Genomic DNA, 27,635 nt, shown 5'->3' with positions numbered 1-27,635 from the left:
GGGGTGTGAGCCAGCTGCTCTGACAGGCGCCGCCTATGGGAGAGAGAGACAATGACTACCGTGCACAGGATGCCGCCTACACCCCCACACACAGCACTGCCGCCTACACCCCCCAAATAAACCCACACACACGGCACCGCCGCCTACACCCCCACACACAGCACCGCCGCCTACACCCCCACACAGCATCACCGCCTACACACCCACATACACCCCCACACACAGCACCGCCGCCTACACCCCCACACAGCACCGCCGCCTACACCCCCACACAGCATCACCGCCTACACACCCACATACACCCCCACACACAGCACCGCCGCCTACACCCCCACACAGCACCGCCGCCTACACCTCCACACAGCATCACCGCCTACACACCCACATACACCCCCACACACAGCACCGCCGCCTACACCCCCACACAGCACCGCCGCCTACACCCCCACACACAGCCCCGCCGCCTATACCCCCATACACAGCACCGCCGCCTACACCCCCATACACAGCACCGCTGCCCCCACCCCCACACAGGACCGTCGCCTACACTCCCCACACACAGCACCGCCGCCTACACCCCCACACACAGCACCACAGCACCACCACCGATAGGCCGGCAGCATTAATACAGAGATCACCTGCACCCCTGAGCAGCAGTGTCACCTGATCTGGCAAAACACTGTGCTTACTGCTTTGCCGTGTACCGGAATGTGGGTAAACCGGCGGCAAAGCCCCTCTACTCTTATCCTGCATGTTACATTTCTCAGGGACCCTTTGCAGGATATGGCATGTTGCGAACCCATCTCCTGCAGTGCAGCACGAAGCGCTCACCGGATGTCTCCGGCTGCTATGAAGACGGGCTCCTTGCTCTCCTGGCTGGTGATGCTGTCCACAGAGAACTGGGAGATGTTGTCACAACTGTTGGTGTGAAGCTCAGGCAGCTGGGAGGGAAGGAAAGGAAGGATATATTGGGGGAGGGGGGAGACCGTGAGACATACTACAGAGTATATACTGAGCGAGACAAAGAGACACATACATATATATACATATACACACACATATATACACACACACACAAACCCTGACTCACAATGAGAAAAAGAACAGCCAATGATACAGAAAACGCAGACAAACACAAACTATTGTGTAAGTAATATATACGTGGACTGTGCGACAGTCACCCAGTCGAAACACAACATTTGTCCATCAACCTATGCTACATTTAGACAGATACGTATCCCATATTTGTATTTACAGTATTTTGATCCAGAGGAGGGCAAACAAAAACCCCCAGTGTCACATCATCCAATGCTCTCTCATAAGGGGAAATTACATTCCTTCCTGACTCCAAGAATTGGCAATCGTATTACTCCCTGCATCAGCATCCTTCCCATGTTTACTTATTTGGTATATCCCTGTATACCTTTCCTTTCTACAAACATGTCCAACCTTTTTTGAACAAATCCATTGTATCTTTCACAGTCTCCGAGGGTAATGAATCCCACATTGTAACTGCCCTTACTGTAAAGAACCCTTTTCTTTGTTGCTGGTGAAATCTCCTTTCCTCCAACCTTAAGGGATGGCCCCTGAGTCCTTTGTACTGCCCGTGGGATGAATAGTTCATTTGAAAGCTCCTTGTATTGTCCCCGAATATATCTGTATATAGTTATCATATCCCCTCTTAGACGCCTCTTTTCTAATGTAAATAAATCTAATTTAGCTAGCCTCATTTCCGACCACCCATCTTCTGTTGCTTTCTAATACTCTTCAGCACAACAAGGGAATGAAAAGTAGAGATTTGTTTTGGGACGAAGTTCTGAAGAACCACTAAGGCTGCGCTTATAGTGCCGGCGACGCGATGTCGCGGCAAAACAAATGCATTGCCGCCGTCACGTGCGCTTATAGTAACAGGGTTGACACAGGGTCATCCCAAGGGCAGTATAGAGGACACTCGGTCATCAAAAGGGCAGTACAGAGGACACGGGGTCATCCCAAGGGCAGTACAGAGGACACTGGGTCATCAAAAGGGCAGTACAGAGGACACGGGGTCATCCCAAGGGCAGTACAGAGGACACAGGGTCATCAAAAGGGCAGTACAGAGGACACAGGGTCATCAAAAGGGCAGTACAGAGGACACAGGGTCATCCCAAGGGCAGTACAGAGGACACAGGGTCATCCCAAGGGCAGTACAGAGGACACAGGGTCATCCGAAGGGCAGTACAGAGGACACAGGGTCATCCCAAGGGCAGTACAGAGCCTATGGTAATGGCCCAAGATTGTTCTCATGCGGGAATAGGAAAGGAGGAGTGAGCGCGTGCTCAGCAGGAAGAGGAGTGAGCGCGTGCTCAGCAGGAAGAGGCGTGTGTGCTCAGCAGGAAGAGGAAGTGAGCGTGTGCTCAGCAGGGAGAGGAGTGAGCGCGTGCTCAGCAGGAAGAGGAGTGTGTGCTCAGCAGGAAGAGGAGTGTGTGATCAGCAGGAAGAGGAGTGAGCGCGTGCTCAGCAGGAAGAGGAGTGAGCACGTGCTCAGCAGGAAGAGGAGTGAGCGCGTGCTCAGCAGGAAGAGGAGTGAGCGCGTGCTCAGCAGGAAGAGGAGTGAGCGCGTGCTCAGCAGGAAGAGGAGTGTGTGCTCAGCAGGGAGAGGAGTGAGCGGGTGCTCAGCAGGGAGAGGAGTGTGTGCTCAGCAGGAAGAGGAGGTGAGCGCGTGCTTAGCAGGGAGAGGAGTGAGCATGTGCTCAGCAGGAAGAGGAGTGTGTGCTCAGCAGGGAGAGGAGTGAACGTGTGCTGAGCAGGAAGAGGAGAGTGTGCTCAGCAGGGAGAGGAGTGAGCGTGTGCCCAGCAGGGAGAGGCGTGAGCGTGTGCTCAGCAGGAAGAGGTGTGTGTGCTCAGCAGGGAGAGGAGTGAGTGTGTGCTCAGCAGGGAGAGTGAGCGTGTGCTCAGCAGGGAGAGGAGTGTGTGCTCAGCAGGGAGTTCTCAGAGGAGTAATAATCGGATCAGCCCCACCAGCAGGTTCTAAGTAAACTCCCGTACCAATATGCATGGACGAGGTAGGCAGCCCGCAGGGAATACTGATCCCAGAGAGCATTCCCCAGCAGGGGCCCCCTGAGATGGGGCATTACTGACGCTGGAGAATGCAGAGAGGGTTACAGGCACACAGTAATCACAGCAATGAAAGTAATCACAGCAATAAAAGTAATCTGCTGGTGCCCATGGAGATGGGGGGGATCCTGTACTGCCCCAGAGAGATCACAGAGCATGAGGAAGACAGCCAGGCACTCGGTCTTGCAAAAGGGTTTAATAGCAAATCAAACATTTCCACTGCATAAAGCGGTCTGTGCCAAGGTGAGGCCCTGCTTATGCAGTCGAAACGTCGGATTTGCTATTAAACCGCCCCTTTTGCAAGGCCGTGTGCCTGGCTGTTTTCCTCCACAATTACTGACGCTATGCAGGAGATTGCCAATCTAACCAGTAATGAGGGACACAAGCATAAATACCTCCCTAGTGCAGGTGAGAGATACCCGGGGAAGCAGCGCAGAGTAGCGTTAGGATTTGCCCCCCGTTAATACACCGAAAGTGAAGTCTACCCTTGTACGGCGAGCCTTATAAACGGATGTGAATAAAGCTCTTTTTATACTATAAAAGTTCCTGGCGCCCAACCTTATTCTATCTGCATATCCACGCCCAGCCTGCACCCAACCCTGCACCCTGACCAGGTATGAGAGACTGAGCCCAGCCTGCACCCAACCCAGCCCCCTGCCCAGGTATGAGAGACTGAGCCCAGCCTGCACCCAACCCAGCACCCTGCCCAGGTATGAGAGACTGAGCCCAGCCTGCACCCAGCACCCTAACCAGGTCTGAGAGACTGACCCAGCACCCTGACCAGGTCTGAGAGACTGAGCCCAGTCTGCACCCAACCCAGCACCCTGACCAGGGCTTAGAGACTGAGCCCAGCCTGCACTGACCCAGCCCCCTGCCCAGGTATGAGAGACTGAGCCCAGCCTGCACCCAACCCAGCACCCTGCCCAGGTATGAGAGACTGAGCCCAGCCTGCACCCAGCACCCTAACCAGGTCTGAGAGACTGACCCAGCACCCTGACCAGGTCTGAGAGACTGAGCCCAGTCTGCACCCAACCCAGCACCCTGACCAGGGCTTAGAGACTGAGCCCAGCCTGCACTGACCCAGCACCCTGACCAGGGCTGAGAGACAGAGCCCAGCCTGCACTGACCCAGCACCCTGACCAGGGCTGAGAGACTGACCCCAGCCTGCACCCAACCCTGCACCCTGACCAGGGCTGAGAGACTGACCCCAGCCTGCACCCAACTCTGCACCCTGACCAGGGCTGAGAGAGAGAGCCCAGCCTGCACCCAACCCTGCACCCTGACGAGGGCTGAGAGACTGAGCCCAGCCTGCACTGACCCAGCACCCTGACCAGGGCTTAGAGACTGAGCCCAGCCTGCACCCACCCAGCACCCTGACCAGGGCTGAAAAACGGAGTCCAGCCTGCACAGACCCGGCACCCTGACCAGGTCTGAAAGACTGAGCCCAGCCTGCACTGACGCAGAACCCTGACACTGTGTGAGAGACTCAGCCCAGCCTGCACTGACCCAGCACCCTGACCAGGTCTGAGAGACTGAGCCCAGCCTGCACCCACCCAGCATCCAGACCAGGTCTGAGACTGAGCCCAGCCTGCACCGACCCAGCACCCTGACCAGGTCTGAGACTGAGCCCAGCCTGCACCCAGCACCCTGACCAGGGCTGGAAGACTGACCCCAGCCTGCACCCACCCAGCATCCTGACCAGGTCTGAGACTGAGCCCGGCCATGTATATATATCCAACTCGATGTAAATTCCTTTAGAGCCGGACACGGAGAGTTACATATACATATCTTCCAAAAAAATAAAATAAAGTTGGCTATTTTAGAAAGGAAACGTATACAGGGATACACCAAATAAGTAAACATGGGAGAAATCGGATTGCCGTTATTGGAGTCAGGAAGAAATGTATTATTCCCCTTATGAGATATCATTGGATGATGTGTCACTGGGGTTTTATGCTTTCCTTCCTCTGGATTAACATACTGTAAGTACAGATATAGTCAGTAATAAGGAACAGGTCCCACATCAGTGCATTCAAACACCGATAAAGCGCCAAGAGACGCAAACCGCGTAAGAGTACTACTCTTATCTCAGGATCGTGATGTGCCATAAATACTTTAATAGTCTCGCCCTTTTATCAAGCAGTAGCGGTTCTATTATTATCTGCCACAAATACAAATACAGGATGAGTATCTGTCATCTTCATTTAACATAATTGAACTCAATGGACACATGTAGAGATGGGATTTATTCATGGCTCCTCGTACAGCAGAATGGGAAGTACTGTTACCCGGTTACTCTGAACTCACCTCCACCTGCAGCTCCCCGATGTCATCCACGGACCACGCCTCGTCATCGTTGTCATAGTTTGGGACGGTGGTGAAGCTGCTGGCTCTCTGCTCGTGGGTGATGCCGCACTCGGGGAGGTTCTCCACGGACCGGGTGCTCCGGATCCGGTTCTCGGGGATCCGGGCCGGCACCACGGACATCTCAAAGTTCTCACACTCTAGGACCTCCACGTAGATCAGGTATGGAGCCTGGGGGAGGAAGGGACGGGCGCGTGAGATTAGGGAGCGGCAAGAGGGGACAGAAGCTGAAAGGGAGGAGGGAAGAGGGGAAGGGGGAAGTGGGGAGGCGGCGGAGGGGGGAGGAGAGAGGGAGAAGGGGAGAGGGCGGGAAGGAGAGGGGGTAGGTTGTGGCACTCTGGATGAGCATCAATACCCCTAAGGTGCTAAGCTAAATCAGCAGCAGAGTTTTAGTTGAGTGCTAAGCATGTCACCAGACCGACTACCCATACTAACAGGGTGCTAGGGAGGTTCTAGGCTCTCCCTATAGCAGTTTGCTAGGGAGGTTCTAGGCTGTCTCCCTAGCAGGGTGCTCAGTGTGCATCCGATTTTTTGCTTAGCAAAGAGGTGCTAATCGCCCTAGTGACAGGGGGAGCACCAAGCTGCCTCTACAGCTGCTCCCCACATGTGCTACCTCTGTAACCTCCACCCCCTGTGGGGCCGGATCCCTGTGGAAGGGCGTACCTTGTCCTTGGAGTTCAGCACCACAGCCTGAGTGTGTGGCACCCGCACAACATGGTGGTCGAAGCCAGCAGTGGGCAGCCAGACACGTGCCGGAAGCTTGTGATTGAGCAGGGAGAGCTCGGAGATGAGCCGCTGGGTCTTCTGCTCCTTGGTGGGGAGGGTGGCGAGGCGCTTCCCGATGGCCATCAGGGACTTGATGAACTCCCTCTCCGGAGCGAGACGGACAGGCTGCCAGCATTCAAAGAGACAGTCAAAGGGCGTCAGGATCAGAACATGCCAACCACCTCTTCTACCAACAAGGAACCCCCTCTGTGAACGTCCCAACAGTACGGACTCCAGGTTACAAAATGAACAGGAAACGTTTTCTAGACCTGAAGGGGGCAGCCATCTTGAAGCTGTGGTATCATTTCCTGTTACAGGAAACATTGGTGAATGTCTGGCACAAGGCTTTCATGGGATCCCACAATTAACTTTCCATAGTCCTGCTTCTCCTGTTTTCAGGGCAGTCACTGACTCCGGAAAGACAGGGGAGGGAAGTGACAGCCCAATGGGGGAACCTCAGCAGTGCAATGTGCTAAACTCAAACTGCTTCCTGCGTGAGCAATGACATCACAGCTCCAACACTGCCACACCCTGATCCATGTGTTATACTAGCATCATGTAACAAGCTGCATATAGCAGGCACTACAAAAAACAGCAGGTCTCAATGTTAAACTATACACTACTTAGTGAAAAAGATGGGTATTCGCGGTGACATCTAAAAATTGTCACATTCACTCAGAAAACGTTCCCTATCCTTCCTAGCTGCTGCCTCCCCAATGTAAAGATCTATCTCCAGAACAAAAACAGCAGGGTGGGCACATGTAGCAAGAGAGAATAATATTGTGTAGTAATTCAATGCAACCAGCTGATTCTCTGAGAAATTACATCAATTCCACTCGCAAACAAACTCCTATTAGGGAGGGGGGGGGGGGGACTTTCCGATTTGGTAATTGTATTTTCATGCACCTCAACCTGGGCTCAAATCTTCTCCCACGTACCCCGGGTCAGGATTTCCTCAGGAGATACATACAAGAGAGACACCCTAGTGTAGTACATATTTGTATATTCCAGTGTTTCCAAAGCAAAGTTATAGCGCTCACAGACTTGAGACTTTATCAGACACAATGTAGCTGGCGTGCTCTCCCTCGGAGCACGCATAGAAACTTCCTCCCGGGTTCCGGCTCCCTCGTGACATCACTGCGATACCCGGACTGGGATGCGCAGCTCGCGCTCTCCACTACCATCACGTTTCGCTAGCTGTGAAATGCGTAGGGACAGCAGCGGATGAACCCGAGGAAGGGGAGACCCTGTGCTCGAGCCGTGTGAAGACGCCGGCTACATTGCGTCTGATAAAAGTCTCAAGTCTGAGCGCTATATCTTTGCTTTGGATACATTTTAATACACAGAATATGTACAACTACACTATGAGGTGTCTCTTGTATGTATCCGAGGAAGTCGTCACCCAGATTATGTGGCATGAAAATACAATTACCACATTTTAACGCCCCCCAACAGTTTGCGAGTGGAATGGATTTAATTTCTGAGAAACGATTTTACACTATATTAGTGCGTGTCTCTTCCCTTCTACAAGCGCCCACACGGCTTTTCTTTTCCTAGAGATCCATCCAGTTTAGGCTGCACATGGCACCAGTATAATCTGCCTTTAACCCCTTCACATCAGACTTTTGGGGCACGATTTCTGTGCCATGCACAAGTGACCATAAATATGTTCTGGAAATGCTGTACTGCAATTAGCTTGGACATGGCGGCCTGCAGGATGGAGCCCGCAGAGCATGGTCAACGTGTGGTTAACAAGGTAGAGAAAGGCTACCGCTCACCATATATTATTTCTTAAAAATGTATACTGGTGACTAAAGATAGGGTGCATACGGGATGGATAGTGTTAACTAAGAAGGGTGAAAGATCACAGAGGTGGTCTAAAAGATTCCTATTTGCACTCGCTAGACCAGATTTGCTAGGCTAGGAAAAATACAATCCTTGGAGTTGCCCCCGTAGCCATACATAAACAATTTATAAAATCACATTTATTCAACATATATACAACAGACTAAATGTCTAAAATACCACTATGCGGCTCCAGGAAATACAGAGGGAGCACGCAGGGGTAGGGGAATGATTGCTTTGAGAGTTATTCTAATGTTGGGAGACTGTTATTGTGTATAGTATCGTATTTGGTATGCCAGAACACTCCTATGGGGGATTCCCACCACAAACCTCTGTTATTGTGATTGAGGCATATAGCCTTTATAATGTGGACTGGAGTCCCAGCATGGGAAGGTTTGCTAGGTGACCCAGTGGGCCTGTATTGATGTTAAAGGGGATATATATTCTTGGGTAGCGTCCCTGTATATAGTGTATATCCCTCTACCTTCCTTTTACTAGGTGCATGGAGCGCCCAGTGGGAGCGCACCGCTATATCAATAGGGTAACAGTCAAGGCGTCACTGCGTGTAGCGTGGCACCGCTATCCTAAAAAGCAGAGTCTCTGCTTTTTAGGATAGCGGTGCCACGCTACACGCAGTGACGCCTTGACTGTTACCCTATTGATATAGCGGTGCGCTCCCACTGGGCGCTCCATGCACCTAGTAAAAGGAAGGTAGAGGGATATACACTATATACAGGGACGCTACCCAAGAATATATATCCCCTTTAACATCAATACAGGCCCACTGGGTCACCTAGCAAACCTTCCCATGCTGGGACTCCAGTCCACATTATAAAGGCTATATGCCTCAATCACAATAACAGAGGTTTGTGGTGGGAATCCCCCATAGGAGTGTTCTGGCATACCAAATACGATACTATACACAATAACAGTCTCCCAACATTAGAATAACTCTCAAAGCAATCATTCCCCTACCCCTGCGTGCTCCCTCTGTATTTCCTGGAGCCGCATAGTGGTATTTTAGACATTTAGTCTGTTGTATATATGTTGAATAAATGTGATTTTATAAATTGTTTATGTATGGCTACGGGGGCAACTCCAAGGATTGTATTTTTCCTAGCCTAGCAAATCTGGTCTAGTGAGTGCAAATAGGAATCTTTTAGACCACCTCTGTGATCTTTCACCCTTCTTAGTCAACGTGTGGTTAACCTGGACCGAACCAAACCCTGCATCATGTGACAAGAAGATGAAGATATCGGGAGTGAAATCGGGCAAGACTGAACAATGTAACACGTGCAAATCATCAAGACAAAAAGGACCCCGGAGTTACAGGGAACGAAGAGAAGAAAACATTTATACATTTCCCTTCACAGCCATATGTGCAGCCACCTCCAGGTGAAATCTACACAGCACATTGGAGGCCATCATGCCCAAATCAGAAAAGAGGAATGGAAGTCCAGTATTGGGGAGGGAGAGAGGGAGAGAGAGGGAGAGGGGGAGAGAGAGAGAGAGAGAGAGAGAGAGAGAGAGAGAGAGAGAGAGAGACAGATTTGTCCAAGATCAGTGTGTTGGTGACAGAGGATCTGATATACCAAACAATGCCAAGGTCTATTCAGCACCGTTTGGTACCCTGAGCCTGAATATGCCAAGACCAACACCACTATGAGATCCCGGCACCTCCAAACAGCAAGAATAACGTGTCCGTCACCAACCAGTCCTAAAACGTACATGGGACCCCAGTCCGTCTGTAAATTCCCCCAACTGCTCTTATTACACAAGTCAGACTCTGGGTGGGGTGGGGGGGGGGTCTGCAAATGGCATCATGTGATTGTGCTGATAACCCATTAACGACACGCTCACTATTTAAGGTCAGTCCTGCAAACAAGCTGAACGGGCACCCACGGTTACCCGCTGCAGAAGTGTAATAGGGCCTCGCTCTCAGGCAGCAGCACCCCACTGCTACCATGTGTGGAGCGGGGTTTTACACCAGCCTCCCATAAAACAGATTTATCACATGGAATGGGATTTTATTCAAATTAATACGGTCAGGAGACCCCGCCGCGCCCCGTCCCTGGAAACGCGCAGTGCCATGTGATGAAGCAAAACTCCAAGCAGTGAAGAGAATTATTTCCCCGCTGATGGGAAACGGGAGAATTTCCTGCTCAATATTCCCCAGAAGCCTTCAGTGCAGGCGCTGTATGAACCAGAGCCCTGGGCTAGATGTGCCACGTGGTCAGTCCTGGTATTGGCTGCTCCGATGTACATCCAATATAGGAGCATATGTGATTTTTGGGGGAGGACCTAAGCATTTCCACTGCAGAGGGACATACGGATGCTCCAACCAAGTTCATCAGGAGATAGGTTACCTTTTACCAATCTCACATCCCATTGTGAGCTGTGGCGATAGGAGGGACACACAACACTGGCAGTTACCGAGATGTGAGCGGCTGGAAGTCCCTCGGGACACTACTACAAACCCTGCCACAAGCGTAACCCTTGGGAGTGAAAGGGTTAAAAGTGCACAAGCATTAAACGTTTCTGTCTTTAACCGACGCGTGGCCAGAGGGGGCCAGCAATGCGTGCAGGCTCCGCATGTTATACCAGGGCTCCGCAATGCGTGCAGGCTCCGCATGTTATACCAGGGCTCTGCAATGCGTGCAGGCTCCGCATGTTATACCAGGGCTCCGCAATGTGAGCAGGCTCCGCATGTTATACCAGGGCTCCGCAATGCGTGCAGGCTCCGCATGTTATACCAGGTCTCCGCAATGCGTGCAGGCTCCGCATGTTATACCAGGGCTCCGCAATGTGAGCAGGCTCTGCATGTTAGCACAGGGCTCCGCAATGCGTGCAGGCTCCGCATGTTATACCAGGGCTCCGCAATGTGAGCAGGCTCCGCATGTTATACCAGGGCTCCGCATGTTAGCACAGGGCTCCGCAATGCGTGCAGGCTCCGCATGTTATACCAGGGCTCCGCAATGCGTGCAGGTTCCGCATGTTATACCAGGGCTCCACACGTTACCAGGGCTCCGCAATGCATGCAGGCTCCGCATGTTATACCAGGGCTCCACAATGCGTGCAGGCCTCGCATGTTATACCAGGGCTCTGCAATGCATGCAGGCTCCGCATGTTATACCAGGGCTCCGCAATGTGAGCAGGCTCCGCATGTTATACCAGGTCTCCGCAATGTGAGCAGGCTCCGCATGTTATACCAGGGCTCCGCAATGTGAGCAGGCTCCGCATGTTATACCAGGGCTCCGCAATGCGTGCAGGCTCCGCATGTTATACCAGGGCTCCGCAATGCGTGCAGGCTCCGCATGTTATACCAGGGCTCCGCAATGCGTGCAGGCTCCGCACGTTACACCAGGGCTCCGCAATGTGAGCAGGCTCCGCATGTTATACCAGGGCTCCGCAATGCATGCAGGCTCCGCATGTTATACCAGGGCTCCGTATGATAGCACAGGGCTCCGCTATGCGTTGCAGGCTCTGCATGTTAGCTCTGGGCTCCGCTATGTGTTGCAGGCTCTGCATGTTAGCTCCGGGCTCCGCTATGCGTTGCAGGCTCTGCATGTTAGCTCTGGGCTTCGCTATGCGTTGCAGGCTCTGCATGTTAGCTCCGGGCTCCGCTATGCGTTGCAGGCTCTGCATGTTAGCTCTGGGCTCCGCTATGCGTTGCAGGCTCTGCATGTTAGCTCCGGGCTCCGCTATGTGTTGCAGGCTCTGCATGTTAGCACCGGGCTCCGCTCTGCGTTGCAGGCTCTGCATGTCAGCACCGGGCTCCGCTATGCGTTGCAGGCTCTGCATGTTAGCTCTGGGCTATGCTATGCGTTGCAGGCTCTGCATGTTAGCTCTGGGCTCCGCTATGCGTTGCAGGCTCTGCATGTTAGCTCTGGGCTATGCTATGCGTTGCAGGCTCTGCATGTTAGCTCTGGGCTCCGCTATGCGTTGCAGGCTCTGCATGTTAGCTCTGGGCTCCGCTATGCGTTGCAGGCTCTGCATGTTAGCTCTGGGCTCCGCTATGCGTTGCAGGCTCTGCATGTTAGCACCGGGCTCCGCTATGCGTTGCAGGCTCGGCTGGCAGCGGAGTGAATTGCACAAGTAAATATACATGATTGGCGAGTAGGGAAAAAGAGAGAGGGATGGAAATGAAACACAAAGGAGACAGGACAAAAATCACCATAAATTCACCATAAATTCACCATATTCCCCACAAATAAATACACGGAAATTAACCATGAAATGGAAGGAATTTGTTTTCTCAAATTTGCATGGATAGATATAATCAATTTCCAAAGAAACAGCATTTCCTCTGCCCGGGTCCCCCTGCGGGGAGGGGACGTGGTACCCGTGGCTTGTTTGACGTGGGGCCCTGTGTGATATGAAGTTATATTAGGCGTTACTTCTGGTTTGTACAGAATGACTCCGTTTAATAAGTCAGCGAATATCTCAGCGCTCATTGGAGATTTACATTTATTTCATATTTTTTTCCCTAAGAATGTGTTTGACAAAACCCAATAACACGGAAATGTCCTCTGGTTCTGTACCTCTCCCGGGTGAGCGGCGCCGCTGTGCAGCTGGACACTAAAATGCACAGACTTTTGCTGCCAGAGCAGCATCTTTGTAATTTGTATTTTTTTGTTAACACAAATCTCTGCAAATAGCCAATGAATTAGCAAATAAAAGGGAGTGCGGCGAATGGAAGATTGGCCGGGAATGAGCAGCCGGGGCCTGGCGGAGGACAGGCCTAAAAAACTCGGGGGAAATACTTTTCCTGGGAGCATCTCTGGGGTGTTTTACGATCCGCTGTCTGCGACCATCGAAAGCAGCTGGTGACAGAGCAGCAGGAACGATGCCTGATCCCCCCCCACGCCCCTCACCCCCCCAAACCCTCGCTCTGCAGAGTTGCTGCAAGACATCGGCATGCGGGATGCAAGGAGCACAGGCGCCTGATGTGGGACTCTAGCAAAGGCAGCGGCAGGCTACGTGCTCAATAAAACAATTACATGTGAAGGAGTGTTTAGCATACGCACTTATTGAGCTTTACAGAATAATAAAGAACATTAAGATTGTACGTGCAATCTTTAGGCTGCGCTTATAGTGCCTTGCGACGGCGACGCCGCTCCAAAACAAAAAAGCATTGTCGCCGTTGCAAGCGCTTATAGTAAGCGCGACGCAGCGACCAAACATTTTGGAGCCGGTCAAATTTGATTTTTCAGAGGCTGTCGCCACATAACAGCCTCTGACCCAATCAATGGCCAGGTCGCTAGCGACGTCGCTGCAACGCGAAATTCAACTTTCGCGGGCGGCGACGGGTGACGTCATCCGTCGCGGGCACTATACGCGCGGCCTTAAAGCCGCACTAATGCTTCCAGTGACATCACTAATCCAAGATGGCAGCCCCCTGACTGAGAAAGCATGGCCATCTCAACTACTGGATTGTAGATATCATTTTGTACAGCTCCTTAAGGGCACAGGAAATATATTTGCAGCCCTTGTGATGCAGCCAGTGTATAAACATGCGGGGGAAAGGAGGCGGAATCTCTCGTGTATATGGATTTTTCCGCAGAGGAAATGCTGCTGGTGAAGGACAGAAGCCAGCGAGATTCCCAGCCAACTAAGTGTAAACCAGCCACTTACGGAACTGAACGAACTATCGAGACTTTCCGAACTGGACGAGAGCTCCTGGGAAAGGGGGGCGGACAGGAGGTGAAAGGCAGAGGGGGGGGATAAAGGGGGAAAAAAAGGCAGAGGTTTAGCCAGCAACGTTACAACGTCAAATAAACCCTTCCCCTTCCTGGGTGAGCGTCCGTAGAACTATTGTAGAACTACAAAGCAAACTGCGTGTCTGGTGTGCGTTTAGCTACTCTCTTCTCAGCGTCCAGTTCATTACAATGCTCATTACTGAATCTGAACGTTCGGCTAATCAGAACAGCTTGGGGACGTCTGGCATGTATCGAAATAATCAACTTACTGCAGATAGGAATCACACTTACACATGCAGAAGCTCAGACTAATGTTTTCATTAAAACCAATTCACATGCAATAGCTGTGTGGATCAGATTGCTAATACTGTATATAATACGTCACCCAAATACATACATGTTCGTCTGTAAGCTCCTGGCTGATCTGAATGGCTGCACACACAGGACAGAGCTCGGAGGAATGTACAGAACAAAATAACATGGCAGGAAACTGAAAAGGATGTTCGCTGCAAACCAAAACTATAAAGCAAGTTCTGATCCAGTTACCGGTGCTCCTTAGTCCCAGGGAAGACCTGCATCTCATCTAAAGTATCCAATGTAATAGATGGACACGGGCACACGGATTTCAGACATGAGAAATGTGTGTTTTATGGCACAATACATTTCTTATGATTGAAACCCGTGTGCCTTTGTCCATCTATTACATAGAAAACTGAACACTAAGAATTTGGGGTGCTCATTTTTTCTAAGCCTCCGCTTGTCCAAACTGGCCTCGGTTAAGCCAGTCACGACTTATCCGAGGTCAGAGAATAATATGCAGACACTTTTTATATATGAGACGTGGGAAGCTATGTAGGAATGAAACTGACTTTTCTAGAGGTTGCGGTGGTTACTACCAGTATGGGTAACAAACGGAACAGCGTGGATGTTCTGGCTGCCCCTGGCTCTGTCTGCCTGTCTGCCTCACACAACCGCTGTGCGCTACACAAGTCCTGCAAGAGAAGAGATCGCAGCGACGTCACCATTTATTCCACAAACAGCAAGCGTTCCAAGCCTCGCATTACTCTCCCACACTAACCTACTGCAAGGAGGAATCTCACCTCTCCCCCACTAACCTACCCCCTCCCCCCGCTCCGCACTGCAAGGAGGAATCTCACCTCTCCCCCCACTAACCTACCCCCCCCCCCCCCGCTCCGCACTGCAAGGAGGAATCTCACCTCTCCCCCCACTAACCTACCCCCCCCTGCTCCGCACTACAGAGAGACATCTCACCTCTCCCCCACTAACCTACCCCCTCCCCCCCGCTCCACACTGCAAGGAGGAATCTCACCTCTCCCCACTATCCCACCCCTCCCCCCCCCCCCTGCAACGAGAAATCTCACCTCTCCGCAACACCTTCCCCCCCCCCCCCCCACCCTGGAAAGAGAAATCTCACCTCAACACCTCTACTAGCTCCGAGTAACAAACAGCAACACCTCTGCCAGCCCCGAGTAACAAACAGCAACACCTCTGCCAGCCCGAGTAACAAACAGCAACACCTCTGCCAGCCCCGAGTAATAAACAGCAACACCTCTGCCAGCCCCGAGTAATAAACAGCAACACCTCTGCCAGCCCCGAGTAACAAACAGCAACACCTCTGCCAGCCCCGAGTAACAAACAGCAACACCTCTGCCAGCCCCGAGTAACAAACAGCAACACCTCTGCCAGCCCCGAGTAATAAACAGCAACACCTCTGCCAGCCCCGAGTAATAAACAGCAACACCTCTGCCAGCCCCGAGTAATAAACAGCAACACCTCTACCAGCCCCGAGTAATAAACAGCAACACCTCTACCAGCCCCGAGTAACAAACAGCAACACCTCTGCCAGCCCCGAGTAATAAACAGCAACACCTCTGCCAGCCCCGAGTAATAAACAGCAACACCTCTACCAGCCCCGAGTAATTAACAGCAACACCTCTGCCAGCCCCGAGTAATAAACAGCAACACCTCTGCCAGCCCCGAGTAATTAACAGCAACACCTCTACCAGCCCCGAGTAATAAACAGCAACACCTCTGCCAGCCCCGAGTAACAAACAGCAACACCTCTGCCAGCCCCGAGTAATAAACAGCAACACCTCTACCAGCCCCGAGTAATAAACAGCAACACCTCTGCCAGCCCCGAGTAACAAACAGCAACACCTCTGCCAGCCCCGAGTAATACTTATCCTGATAAGAAGAAACAGTAACATATTCAGCATTTGATTTCCCACCAAATTCTTGTTCTTAGCTCATCGTTGACCATTTGCACGGAGAGCGCGGCGCAACTCGGGCGAGCGCGCCGCAACTCGGGCGAGCGCGCCGCAACTCACTGATTATTCTTGTAAAACCAGACACTGTAAAACGAAGGTGTGACCATTTGCACGGAGAGCGCGGCGCAACTCGGGCGAGCGCGGCGCAACTCGGGCGATCGCGGCGCAACTCGGGCGAGCGCGGCGCAACTCACTGATTATTCTTGTAAAACCAGACACTGTAAAACGAAGGTGTGACCATTTGCACGGAGAGCGCGGCGCAACTCGGGCGAGCGCGGCGCAACTCGGGCGAGCGCGGCGCAACTCGGGCGAGCGCGGCGCAACTCGGGCGAGCGCGGCGCAACTCGGGCGAGCGCGGCGCAACTCGGGCGAGCGCGGCGCAACTCGGGCGAGCGCGGCGCAACTCGGGCGAGCGCGCCGCAACTCGGGCGAGCGCGCCGCAACTCGGGCGAGCGCGCCGCAACTCGGGCGAGCGCGCCGCAACTTCGTGATTATTCTTGTAAAACCAGACACTGTAAAATGAAGGTGTGATTGAAAAAAAACGTCCCATTCACTTTCATTAGCAACAGACATCTCCGTTTGGCGACTGTCCCCACCCCGCAGCGACAATACTCAGGGACCTGCAGAGATACGGCAGTATCAGTCACACCCGCCTCTGGCATTTCCTGTACCCTGTGCAGGGGCCCAGTTCTTACTGTAACGGGGAAGCCTCGTACCTTGCTCTCCAGCAGATCACACGTGTACAGTGCACAGAACAGGACTGTAATGCTCAAGTCGTGTGTAACGCGGGCGAGAGTTTCCATTGTAACCCCCTCCCTGCCAGAAAGCAGCCCGCACACGGGTGTGTTACTGGTCTTCTGACCGTGAATGGGTTAATAACAATCACACAGATCTATGGGTAACAGGGTCAGGGGGCAACGCCCTGCGGTATGATAAGAGGGGCTCAGGAAAGCTTTCTCCCAGGCTCACCTGGGCCAATATTGGTACCCAAAACCAATATTTATTATTAACAGGATGTTTTCACTGCGGAGAAGAGAATTATTATCGTTACACTAAGATACCCCAACTCCCTGGCACAGGGCAGCGCCACAGGTCAGCACATCGGACATCCTCATTACTCAACCAGATCAAGACTGCGGTGCCAGTCTGTGCGCCACACGGCTAGCGTCGGAGCACCCCGCGGCTACCATGTGCCAGCTGTGTGTAGAAACAGGAAGTGAGAGGATGAATCAGCATGTGTGAGATAGTTTCCAGCAGGATGGTGTGTCCTGGAATAAAACGGCATATACACAATCCGGGGAGCGCACACGGGTACACGGCATGCACTTGTTTTGGGGGTGCATCTGCAGAAGTCTGGAGTGAACCCCTCAAACTCAGATCACGGGCATAGAACATGTTTCGCTTGTTGCCCTGACAAGACCTTGAGGTCAGTGGATGCCAAGAGCTTTGCAGCAGACAGACGGGGCTGGCACGTCACTGGGTAATAAGCTGGGGACAGCCCCTAAACAGGAAAGAGAATCTGCGCCCCCCTCCCTCCCTCCCGAGGTCCCATTAATACCGTGAATGAGCGCCCCCAGGGAATGTCCAGAGAGGCGTCTCAATCGGACATTGTTTCAACACCCAGACAATGGAGAAGTGAACAGCGTGTGGCATTGTGCGTCCGGTATACAGTGCCCAGTGTCTGCCAGGGGGACGGTCACTCGCCAAGACATCCCGTGTGTGCGCCAAGCAGGGGACAGCAAATTAAAAAAGTAAAACCAGGGAACATGTGCAAGAGCCAAGCTCAGGGAGGACAACTTCATCACCCAGGGTGGTGGGTGAGGGTGGCGGGTGCGGGTGGTGGGTGGCCGGGCTCCTACTGAGCTCTTTGGAGATGCTCGGAGCCCACCCGTGCAGCAAAGCAAAGAGAGGTGAATGAAGAAGAAATGAATTGCACGCTCCGAGGGTGTTTGTGGGAACACTTTCGCTGCACCCCTGCCAGTCGCCGAGCGGGACGGCGGCGCCCCCGGGCGCAGACATACTGTACTTGGGGGAAAGAGAGCACTCTCAAATGCAATTTTATTTATTTTTTCAACCTAGTAAAATATTTTTATAAATAATAAAATGGAAAACAATGTGCCCCACAGAAAGGTCCTCCTCCCGCGCAGAAACCTGCTCCGCGTTCGCACCAACTATCTATGCCGCGCTCTGTATGGGTGAATAAAAACACGCGGATTGCAAGTGCCTGCTGGGCACCCATTCAGAATCCTAGTGACAGAGAACGCATTATTCCCCCGCAGGGGCGGCAAACGCCTCTCCTCAAGGGCCACCAACAGGTACCAGGCGACACCGGTTTGTCACAGCTTCAGCACAGACGGCTCAATCAGAGGCTCAGTCAGAGATTGAGCCTCTGATTGAGCCACCTGTGCTGAAGCTGGGACTGAACGTGTGCTGAAGCAGGAATAGCCTGAAAGCCTGACCTGTTGGTGGCCCTTGAGGACTGTTGTTGGCCACCTCTGTTCTACAAGATCTAAGGCTGATTGGCTGCTCTCAGGCCAGAGTTCCCTTGTACACATCCTAAACGTCCTTCAATCCCCGGACGGCATGTTTTAAAAACGCCAAACTTGCGCCCGCGCTCACCTCGTCGTTGTTTTCCACCTTGGGGTTGCTGGCCGTCCGCTTCAGGTTGCTGCTCAGGCTTATGCTGGCAGTGGCATCCGACTTTGACCTCTGGTGAGTCCGCTTAGAAGGGGACAGCCCCGTGTCTGCAGCCAGGCTGAGGGGAGGCAGCTCCCGCTTCTTGTGGGCCGGCTTCAGCTCGTCCGAGAGGATGAGCTTGCGCAGCTTGGTCCCGCGGGAGTACCGCTGGGCGGAGATGTGCATGTCGGACGAGTAGGCGCCCAGCAGCCAGGCACACTGCAAAGAGAAGTTGATGCTCTGCCGGCAGCGGTGCACCACATAGGGTTTGATGGCGTCGCCCACGTCCTCGTCCATGTGGATGTACATGTTGAGCAGCTGCGGGAGGTAGAAGTCCACATCTTCGTTCTTGAAGTAGAAAAGACGGTTGCCAATGTAGGCCTGCACGCCCGGCTCCTTGGAGTTATACAGGTACGAGATGGCCATGGATATGTCAAACAGCTTGCACTCAAACAGCCGCAGCAGCCAGGACTGCTTGGCGGAGTTGTTCTTCTGCCTACGCCGGGCGTTTTTCACACTGTTGATGTCCATCAGTGACTCGTCCTCCTCACTGATCCTGGAGGAGGTGACAGGAGGGGACGGCTGGACATCCAAGTCCCCATTGGGCAGCTCAGTTCCGTCACCAACATCGCTGTCCTCTGCTTTGTCCAGGCTCTCCACCGAGGAGCCATGCATGAGTTTGACCTTCTCCAGCACATCCTCACAGGCTTTCTGGGCCACGTCAGGATCTATGACTATGGACAGTTCCACCACACCCTCAGTGATGACACACAGGGGGCTCCCACCGTTGCCCTGTAGGGTTGGGGTCTGCTCTGAGAGATTTGCTGGGACTGGTTCCACCATGGCGTCTCCCATCTTACTGGTGACGTCACGGGTCAAATCTGAGAAGAGGGGAGAGATGCAAATGATTTACCACGGTGTAGCAGAGCGCACTGTAATGCCCATCACAAAGGGTTTCTGTACGGGTATTTAGAATCCAATACAGGACACACGGGACTGGAACACGACAATAACTCTCACCCACGCTTATTCTAAGGCCATGACATTCATATAGGCCTGCGGGGTGAGGGTTCTATTGACCCGCGTGAGGGTTTATTGACCCGCGTGAGGGTTCTATTGACCCGCGTGAGGGTTCTATTGACCCGCGTGAGGGTTCTATTGACCCGCGTGTAAGCTGCATATTTGCAGTTATTTATCCCATTGCGCAGAGTAACTGGGCGTCTATCACTGAATCTGATTTCATACACAGGAGACCTCTGCAGACTACTTCCTGCTTTCCTCCCCCAGACGCAGACCTCCCATTCTGCTTCCCCCCTCCCTTGTGCTGACCCCTGCCCGCTTCTCCCCCACCAGACCCCTTCCGCTTCCTCGCGTGCAGACCCCTACCCGCTTTCCGCCACCAGACCCCTTCGTCACTTCGGTCCCGTGCAGACCCCTTCCCGCTTCCTCACGCGCACATCCCTTCCCGCTTCCTCACGGGCTCACCCCTTCCCGCTTCCTCACGCGCACACCCCTTCCCGCTTCCTCACGCGCACATCCCTTCCCGCTTCCTCACGGGCTCACCCCTTCCCGCTTCCTCACGCGCACACCCCTTCCCGCTTCCTCACGCACAGACCCCTTCCCGCTTCCTCACGCACAGACCCCTTCCCGCTTCCTCACGCACAGACCCCTTCCCGCTTCCTCACGCACAGACCCCTTCCCGCTTCCTCACGCACAGACCCCTTCCCGCTTCCTCACGCACAGACCCCTTCCCGCTTCCTCACGCGCACATCCCTTCCCGCTTCCTCACGCGCACACCCCTTCCCGCTTCCTCACGCACAGACCCCTTCCCGCTTCCTCACGCACCGACCCCTTCCCCCTTCCTCACGCACCGACCCCTTCCCCCTTCCTCACGCACAGACCCCTTCCCGCTTCCTCACGCGCACACCCCTTCCCGCTTCCTCACGCACCGACCCCTTCCCCCTTCCTCACGCACAGACCCCTTCCCGCTTCCTCACGCGCACACCCCTTCCCGCTTCCTCACGCACCGACCCCTTCCCCCTTCCTCACGCACAGACCCCTTCCGCTTCCTCGCGTGCAGACCCCTACCCGCTTTCCGCCACCAGACCCCTTCGTCACTTCGGTCCCGTGCAGACCCCTTCCCGCTTCCTCACGCGCACATCCCTTCCTGCTTCCTCACGCGCTCACCCCTTCCCGCTTCCTCACGCGCACATCCCTTCCCGCTTCCTCACGCGCTCACCCCTTCCCGCTTCCTCACGCGCACATCCCTTCCCGCTTCCTCACGCGCACACCCCTTCCCGCTTCCTCACACACAGACCCCTTCCCGCTTCCTCACGCGCACATCCCTTCCCGCTTCCTCACGCGCACACCCCTTCCCGCTTCCTCACACACAGACCCCTTCCCGCTTCCTCACGCGCACACCCCTTCCCGCTTCCTCACGCACACACCCCTTCCCGCTTCGTCATGCGCACACCCCTTCCCGCTTCCTCACGCACACACCCCTTCCCGCTCCAACCCCCCATCTCTTCCTGCTTCCCTCGCACTAATAACTGAGCCAAATTTCAGCTGTCTGACACAGCCTGCCATTCCCTCTGATTTTGCCCTGATCACAAAGTATTTACACATCCCTCTCTGTGTGACAATGTAACGCTTAATATTGGCCAATATTGTGCTTTTTCTAAAAATGGCTTTAAAAAAAATCTCAGGCTGGGTCACTGCATCACTGGAGTCCCTAATGTAAGCAGTTTGTATTGTGTGTGCGCGAATATTTGTATTGTGCGTGCGCTGATATTTGCCATTGTGTGGGGTACACACTACAAGGGTTGATCGGAAACGTTTAAATATATTCACAAAGTATAAACATGCATAAAACAGCGTGTTTATAATCATAGCAAGGGGAAATATTTCCCACCTAGTCCTGCAATGCAGCTTAAAGCAACGCCCCGGGGTTACACACACAGGTTTGTGTTAGAGACACCTCCGATACCCGAGCTCCCTGTGTATATCAAGCTACAGGTTTCCATGTATACGGACAGCTGACAGCAACGCTCGTCTCCTGTGCACAATGCAAACAAACACAGGAGAGGCAGAACAGGAGACACTGACACACAACTAACGCAGAACAGGAGACACTGACACACAACTAACGCAGAACAGGAGACACTGACACACAACTAACGCAGAACAGGAGACACTGACACACAACTAACGCAGAACAGGAGACACTGACACACAACTAACGCAGAACAGGAGACACTGACACACAACTAACGCAGAACAGGAGATACTGACACACAACTAACGCAGAACAGGAGACACTGACACACAACTAACGCAGAACAGGAGACACTGACACACAACTAACGCAGAACAGGAGACACTGACACACAACTAACGCAGAACAGGAGACACCGACACACAACTAACGCAGAACAGGAGACACCGACACACAACTAACGCAGAACAGGAGACACTGACACACAACTAACGCAGAACATGACCCCGACACACAACTAACGCAGAACATGACCCTGACACACAACCAACACAGAACATGACCCTGACACACAACATGAGACCTTTCCACACAACCAACACAGGAGACTGAGGCAGGAGGCGGTGTCTCTGGATTCCTGTAACAGCACAGTGCTAGGGAGAATTACAATGTATCGCTATGCAATCATCAATGTTACTCATACAATACTCATTACTCCGTGTAGCAAGTTTATTTTCACTGGGCTGGAAGTGTACACACACAGAGTGCCACAACACACAGCAACAAGGTCAGCGTACAGATACTCAATATGACTATATAGTGGAGAAGGAGCAGCTCAGTGAGTAAAGACACTGACTCTGGCACTTGTGACCTTGGGCAAGTCACTTTATCTCCCCGTGCCTCAGGCACCAAAAACATAGATCGTAAGCTCTGTGGGCAGGGACCTGTGCCTGCAAAATGTCTCTGGAAAGCGCTATGTAAAACTAGCAGCGCTATACAAGAACACGCTATTATTATTATTTAGAACATGTTACATTTCATTGTGTCAAAACTATATATAAATGATCAGTATAACTATGCGGCGCAGCGCGTTGCAGCCGTTCAGTATAACTATGCGGCACAGCGCGTTGGAGGCGCTCAGTGTAACTATGCGGCGCAGTGCGTTGGAGGCGCTCAGTGTAACTATGCGGCGCAGCCGCTCAGTATAACTATGCGGCGCAGCACGTTGGAGGCGTTGTTACTCAAACTGAACACGATCATTTAGTGATGTAGTAACGAGGTGATCATTGCCTTGGGGGTCTCTGGTCGGGTCTCCTGCAGGTGGGGGTTCCCCTGCATGGACAGGGCTCTCCTAAAATCCGTCTCCCGCACAGGAGACCGAGCAATCATTTTAATAACCTTTTAATAAGCAGGAGTCCCTGGCAAGGAGTCCCACGCCGGCGAGAGTCCCACGCCGGCGAGAGTCCCACGCCACACGCCAACGAGACACACACCACACCAAAGGTCACTGTTTTGCTTTGCTCAGAATACACCTAGTACAACTGACAAGACTCGCTCATGCTGCTACTGGGTATAGGGCCCAGCCAGCGAGAGGGGGGCCGCAGTGACAATACACAGGCACAGCCAGCGAGAGGGGGGCCGCGGTGACAATACACAGGCACAGCCAGCGAGAGGGGGGCCGCGGTGACAATACACAGGCACAGCCAGCGAGAGGGGGGCCGCGGTGACAATACACAGGCACAGCCAGCGAGAGGGGGGCCGCGGTGACAATACACAGGCACAGCCAGCGAGAGGGGGGCCGCGGTGACAATACACAGGCACAGCCAGCGAGAGGGGGGCCGCGGTGACAATACACAGGCACAGCCAGCGAGAGGGGGACCGCGGTGACAATACACAGGCACAGCCAGCGAGAGGGGGGCCGCGGTGACAATACACAGGCACAGCCAGCGAGAGGGGGGCCGCGGTGACAATACACAGGCACAGCCAGCGAGAGGGGGGCCGCGGTGACAATACACAGGCACAGCCAGCGAGAGGGGGGCCGCGGTGACAATACACAGGCACAGCCAGCGAGAGGGGGGCCGCGGTGACAATACACAGACACAGCCCGCGAGGGGGCCGCGGTGACAATACACAGGCACAGCCTGCGAGGGGGCCGCGGTGACAATACACTTTAATTTTTCTTCAGTGAACTATTATCCTACAGTAAAGCAGCGAGAGAGGGGGGGGTGCCAGCGAGAGAGGGGGGGGTGCCAGCGAGAGAGGGGGGGTGCCAGCGAGAGAGGGGGGGGTGCCAGTGAGAGAGGGGGCGCGCCAGTGAGAGAGGGGGCGCGCCAGCGAGAGAGGGGGGTGTCAGCGAGAGAGGGGGGTGTCAGCGAGAGAGGGGGGTGTCAGCGAGAGAGGGGGGTGTCAGCGAGAGAGGGGGGTGTCAGCGAGAGAGGGGGGTGTCAGCGAGAGAGGGGGGTGTCAGCGAGAGAGGGGGGTGTCGGCGAGAGAGGGGGGGTGTCGGCGAGAGAGGGGGGGTGTCGGCGAGAGAGGGGGGGTGTCGGCGAGAGAGGGGGGTGTCGGCGAGAGAGGGGGGTGTCGGCGAGAGAGGGGGGTGTCGGCGAGAGAGGGGGGGTGTCGGCGAGAGAGGGGGGTGTCGGCGAGAGAGGGGGGGTGTCGGCGAGAGAGGGGGGGTGTCAGCGAGAGAGGGGGGGTGTCAGCGAGAGAGGGGGGGTGTCAGCGAGAGAGGGGGGGTGTCAGCGAGAGAGGGGGGGTGTCAGCGAGAGAGGGGGGGTGTCAGCGAGAGAGGGGGGGTGTCAGCGAGAGAGGGGGGTGTCAGCGAGAGAGGGGGGGTGTCAGCGAGAGAGGGGGGGTGTCAGCTAGAGAGGGGGGGTGTCAGCGAGAGAGGGGGGGTGTCAGCGAGAGAGGGGGGGTGTCAGCGAGAGAGGGGGGTGTCAGCGAGAGAGGGGGGGTGTCAGCGAGAGGGGGGGGGTGTCAGCGAGAGAGGGGGGGTGTCAGCGAGAGAGGGGGGTGACAGCGAGAGAGGGGGGTGACAGCGAGAGAGGGGGGTGTCAGCGAGAGAGGGGGGGGTGACAGCGAGAGAGGGGGGTGACAGCGAGAGAGGGGGGTGACAGCGAGAGAGGGGGGGTGACAGCGAGAGAGGGGGGGTGTCAGCGAGAGAGGGGAGGTGTCAGCGAGAGAGGGGGGTTGTCAGCTGCTTCAGGTTTACGCAATATTTCCTGCCTCTGCTGACGCAGACGATTCACTAGAGCAGCTTCCAGATTTCCAGTCAGGTGGCTTTGCACTGACCGAACCAGAAAGCAAACGGTTGTGAAAGGGAACCTTAAGTAAAATAAATAAGTTGCACTGAAAAGAAATTCTACGCACAACTCCACAGCCCACATTATTTGTAACTTACAGAACCAGACGCAACGTACACATTATACCGATCACTGCAGGAGCAGAAATGGAACATGCCCCCCACCCCACGCTGAAGGGGCACCCCGTAATCTTCCCATATAGGGACAGAGAAAAAGCGGCTGTATGAGCTCTATTATTGCTATTAGATGGGTTAGACCAGACACTTTCTAATGTCTGGGTAAATAAATACTAACAGAGCCCATTCACACAGTAGCCAAAGCACACTGCCTAGGTGTCACACTCGACTCCTCACGTATCTAAAATCTGACCCTTTTTCCGCCGCAGAATTACAAAGATTCGCCCTTTCCTCTGTTGCTCGACTGCTAAAACTCTGACTCAGGCCCTAATTCTCTCCCGTCGTATCGATTACTGTAACCTCCTGCTGTCCGGCCTTCCTGTCTCACCTGTTTCCCCTACAATCTATCCTAAACGCTGCTGCCAGAATCACTCTACTCTTTCCTAAATCTGTCTCGGTGTCTCCCCTGCAGAAATCCCTCTCCTGGCTTCCTAGCAAATCCTGCATCTCGCCTCAATTCTCCTCCTCACTTTTAAACCTTTACACTTCTGCTCCTCCTTACATCTCAGCCCTAATTTCTTGCTATACACCATCCCGACTTTGCGTTCTGCTCCAGGATGTCTTATCTCTACCCCTTCTGTATCTAAAGCCCTCACCCACCTTAAACCTCTCTCACCGACTGCCCCACACCTCTGGATATTCTCTCTTCCCCTCAATACCCGACTAGCACCCTCTCTACCCATCTTAAGACCCACTTGCTTAAAGAAGCATATGAGTAGCTCCGCGGCTAACACTATACACAAACCTTGGCCCCCTGCAGACGCGCTTACCAGAATGCTCTCCTACTGTCTCTGTACGTTCTCCCTACCAATTAGATTGTAAGCTCTTCAGGTCAGGGACTCCTCTTCCACAATGTTACTTTTATGTCTGAAGCACTTATTCCCATGATGTGTTATTTGTTATTTATAGGACTGTCCCGTGTATTACTACTGTGAAGCGATATATATATATATATTAATGGCGCTATATAAATAAAGACATACATACAGAACCATACTAACATCTAAACAATAAGTTGACGCTAGGCAAGACACCCCCACAGCACAGCCAGGGTGCGCGGAGGCTTGAGGTCTGACGGCGATCCCAGCTCATAAAATATTCACAACATTTAAAGTTCTCAATAACTGCTGTAGGAAATACATTAATACCCACGGTTCAGTAACAGGAATCCTAACCTACAAAGCGATGTGTGGGATACCCAGGGTCAGAGTGGGGTTGTGTATTCGGAAGAGGTCATGGAGCCCTGTAACTATCGGACAGCAAATAAGGAGATGAGATCCCTTATAACCCACATCTGATAGGCGGAGGTATACAAAGCTATGCAAAAGCCATATAACCTACCCTACAGCAACCTGACAAGAGGTATGTAATATAGAGAAGAAATCCCATAACATGACAGGAGTGTATGGGGAGTATATAGGATGCCCTATACATCTCCACACCCACAGGGGGGTATATGAAGTATATAGGATGCCATATACCTCCGCACACCCTATAGGAGGGTATATGAAGTATATAAGATGCCCAATACACACCTCACACAGGGGGTTATAGTTTATAAGGGGGCTGCTCACCTGCCCCGGTGCTCACACCGATACATCCATCCCTCTCCCGCCCGGCCGGAGCCGCCTCTCCCGGTACTCAGCTCCCCGGCCCTCCCCACGCTGCCATGCTAGGCCTCTCAGAGATCTCCCGCGGGCCTCAGTCTCTTCTCACACCGGATCCTGCGGAGGCTGCGGCCCCGGGACCATAGAGACCACTCAACGCCTCACAGACAGGACACCATAGAGTCGCCGCGGGCGCAATGACAGCGACAACCAGAGCGTCTCACCAGGCACCAGCGAGTGCGCGCGCCCACTGTACAGAGCGCCGCCGGAAACCTACCATAGAGAGGGAGAGAGCCGGCAGGAAGGACCCTGAATGCTGGAGGTATAGACTATAGAGGCTGCTGCTGTGCTGGGTGTGTCTGTAAGGGGCAGTGGGGGGTCAATCACTTATAATAATGTGTATGTAATAGTGAGGTAAATACCACAACTCTGTGATAATAACACTATGCACAAGTCCCTGTCCCGCAGAGCTAACACTCTAATCTTTTTTGCCTGGAGCACATGGAGTTAGACACCACAAAGCAGTGAGCAGAACCCCAAAAGATGCCCGCTGGCTGGGATAGACAGGCTATTGTAAACATAAAAGAAATCCAAGCATCAAATAGGTCAGGGTCGGCCAACTCCAGTCCTCAAGGGCCACCAACAGGTCAGGTTTTCAGGATATCCCTGCTTCAGCACAGGTGGCTCAAAGACTGAACTACTCTTGATATAGGGCCGCAGTTTTTACAGCAGATAGGAAAATGGGCAGATTAGTTTGTAATGAGTTGTTATGAGTTTGTAAGAGCAGGGATTCCTTTATTCTGGAAGTCCCGGTGTGTACTT

General features: G+C 53.5%; 1 protein-coding gene across 1 annotated transcript in view; it reads right to left on the bottom strand.

Moving 5' to 3' along the window:
* PI4KB (phosphatidylinositol 4-kinase beta) overlaps positions 1-27,065 on the bottom strand; it is a 44,124-nt gene extending 17,059 nt beyond the window's left edge. Inside the window, exons 1-8 of the mRNA XM_075610032.1 lie at positions 26,781-27,065; positions 18,677-19,614; positions 14,639-14,761; positions 13,705-13,749; positions 6,124-6,351; positions 5,404-5,631; positions 832-941; positions 6-33 (exon numbers count right to left, since the gene is read on the bottom strand). Of these exons, the coding sequence (XP_075466147.1) occupies positions 6-33; positions 832-941; positions 5,404-5,631; positions 6,124-6,351; positions 13,705-13,749; positions 14,639-14,761; positions 18,677-19,588 (1,674 nt within the window). The 5' untranslated portion in view covers positions 19,589-19,614; positions 26,781-27,065. The remainder of the gene's footprint in view (positions 1-5; positions 34-831; positions 942-5,403; positions 5,632-6,123; positions 6,352-13,704; positions 13,750-14,638; positions 14,762-18,676; positions 19,615-26,780) is intronic.
* Positions 27,066-27,635: the final 570 nt, after the last annotated feature.

The sequence above is a fragment of the Ascaphus truei genome, chromosome 7 (assembly GCF_040206685.1).
Source record: "Ascaphus truei isolate aAscTru1 chromosome 7, aAscTru1.hap1, whole genome shotgun sequence".
Lineage (NCBI taxonomy): Eukaryota > Metazoa > Chordata > Amphibia > Anura > Ascaphidae > Ascaphus > Ascaphus truei.
The sequence above is the reverse complement of the archived record's forward strand: the minus strand, read 5'-3'. Positions and strand labels throughout refer to the sequence as shown.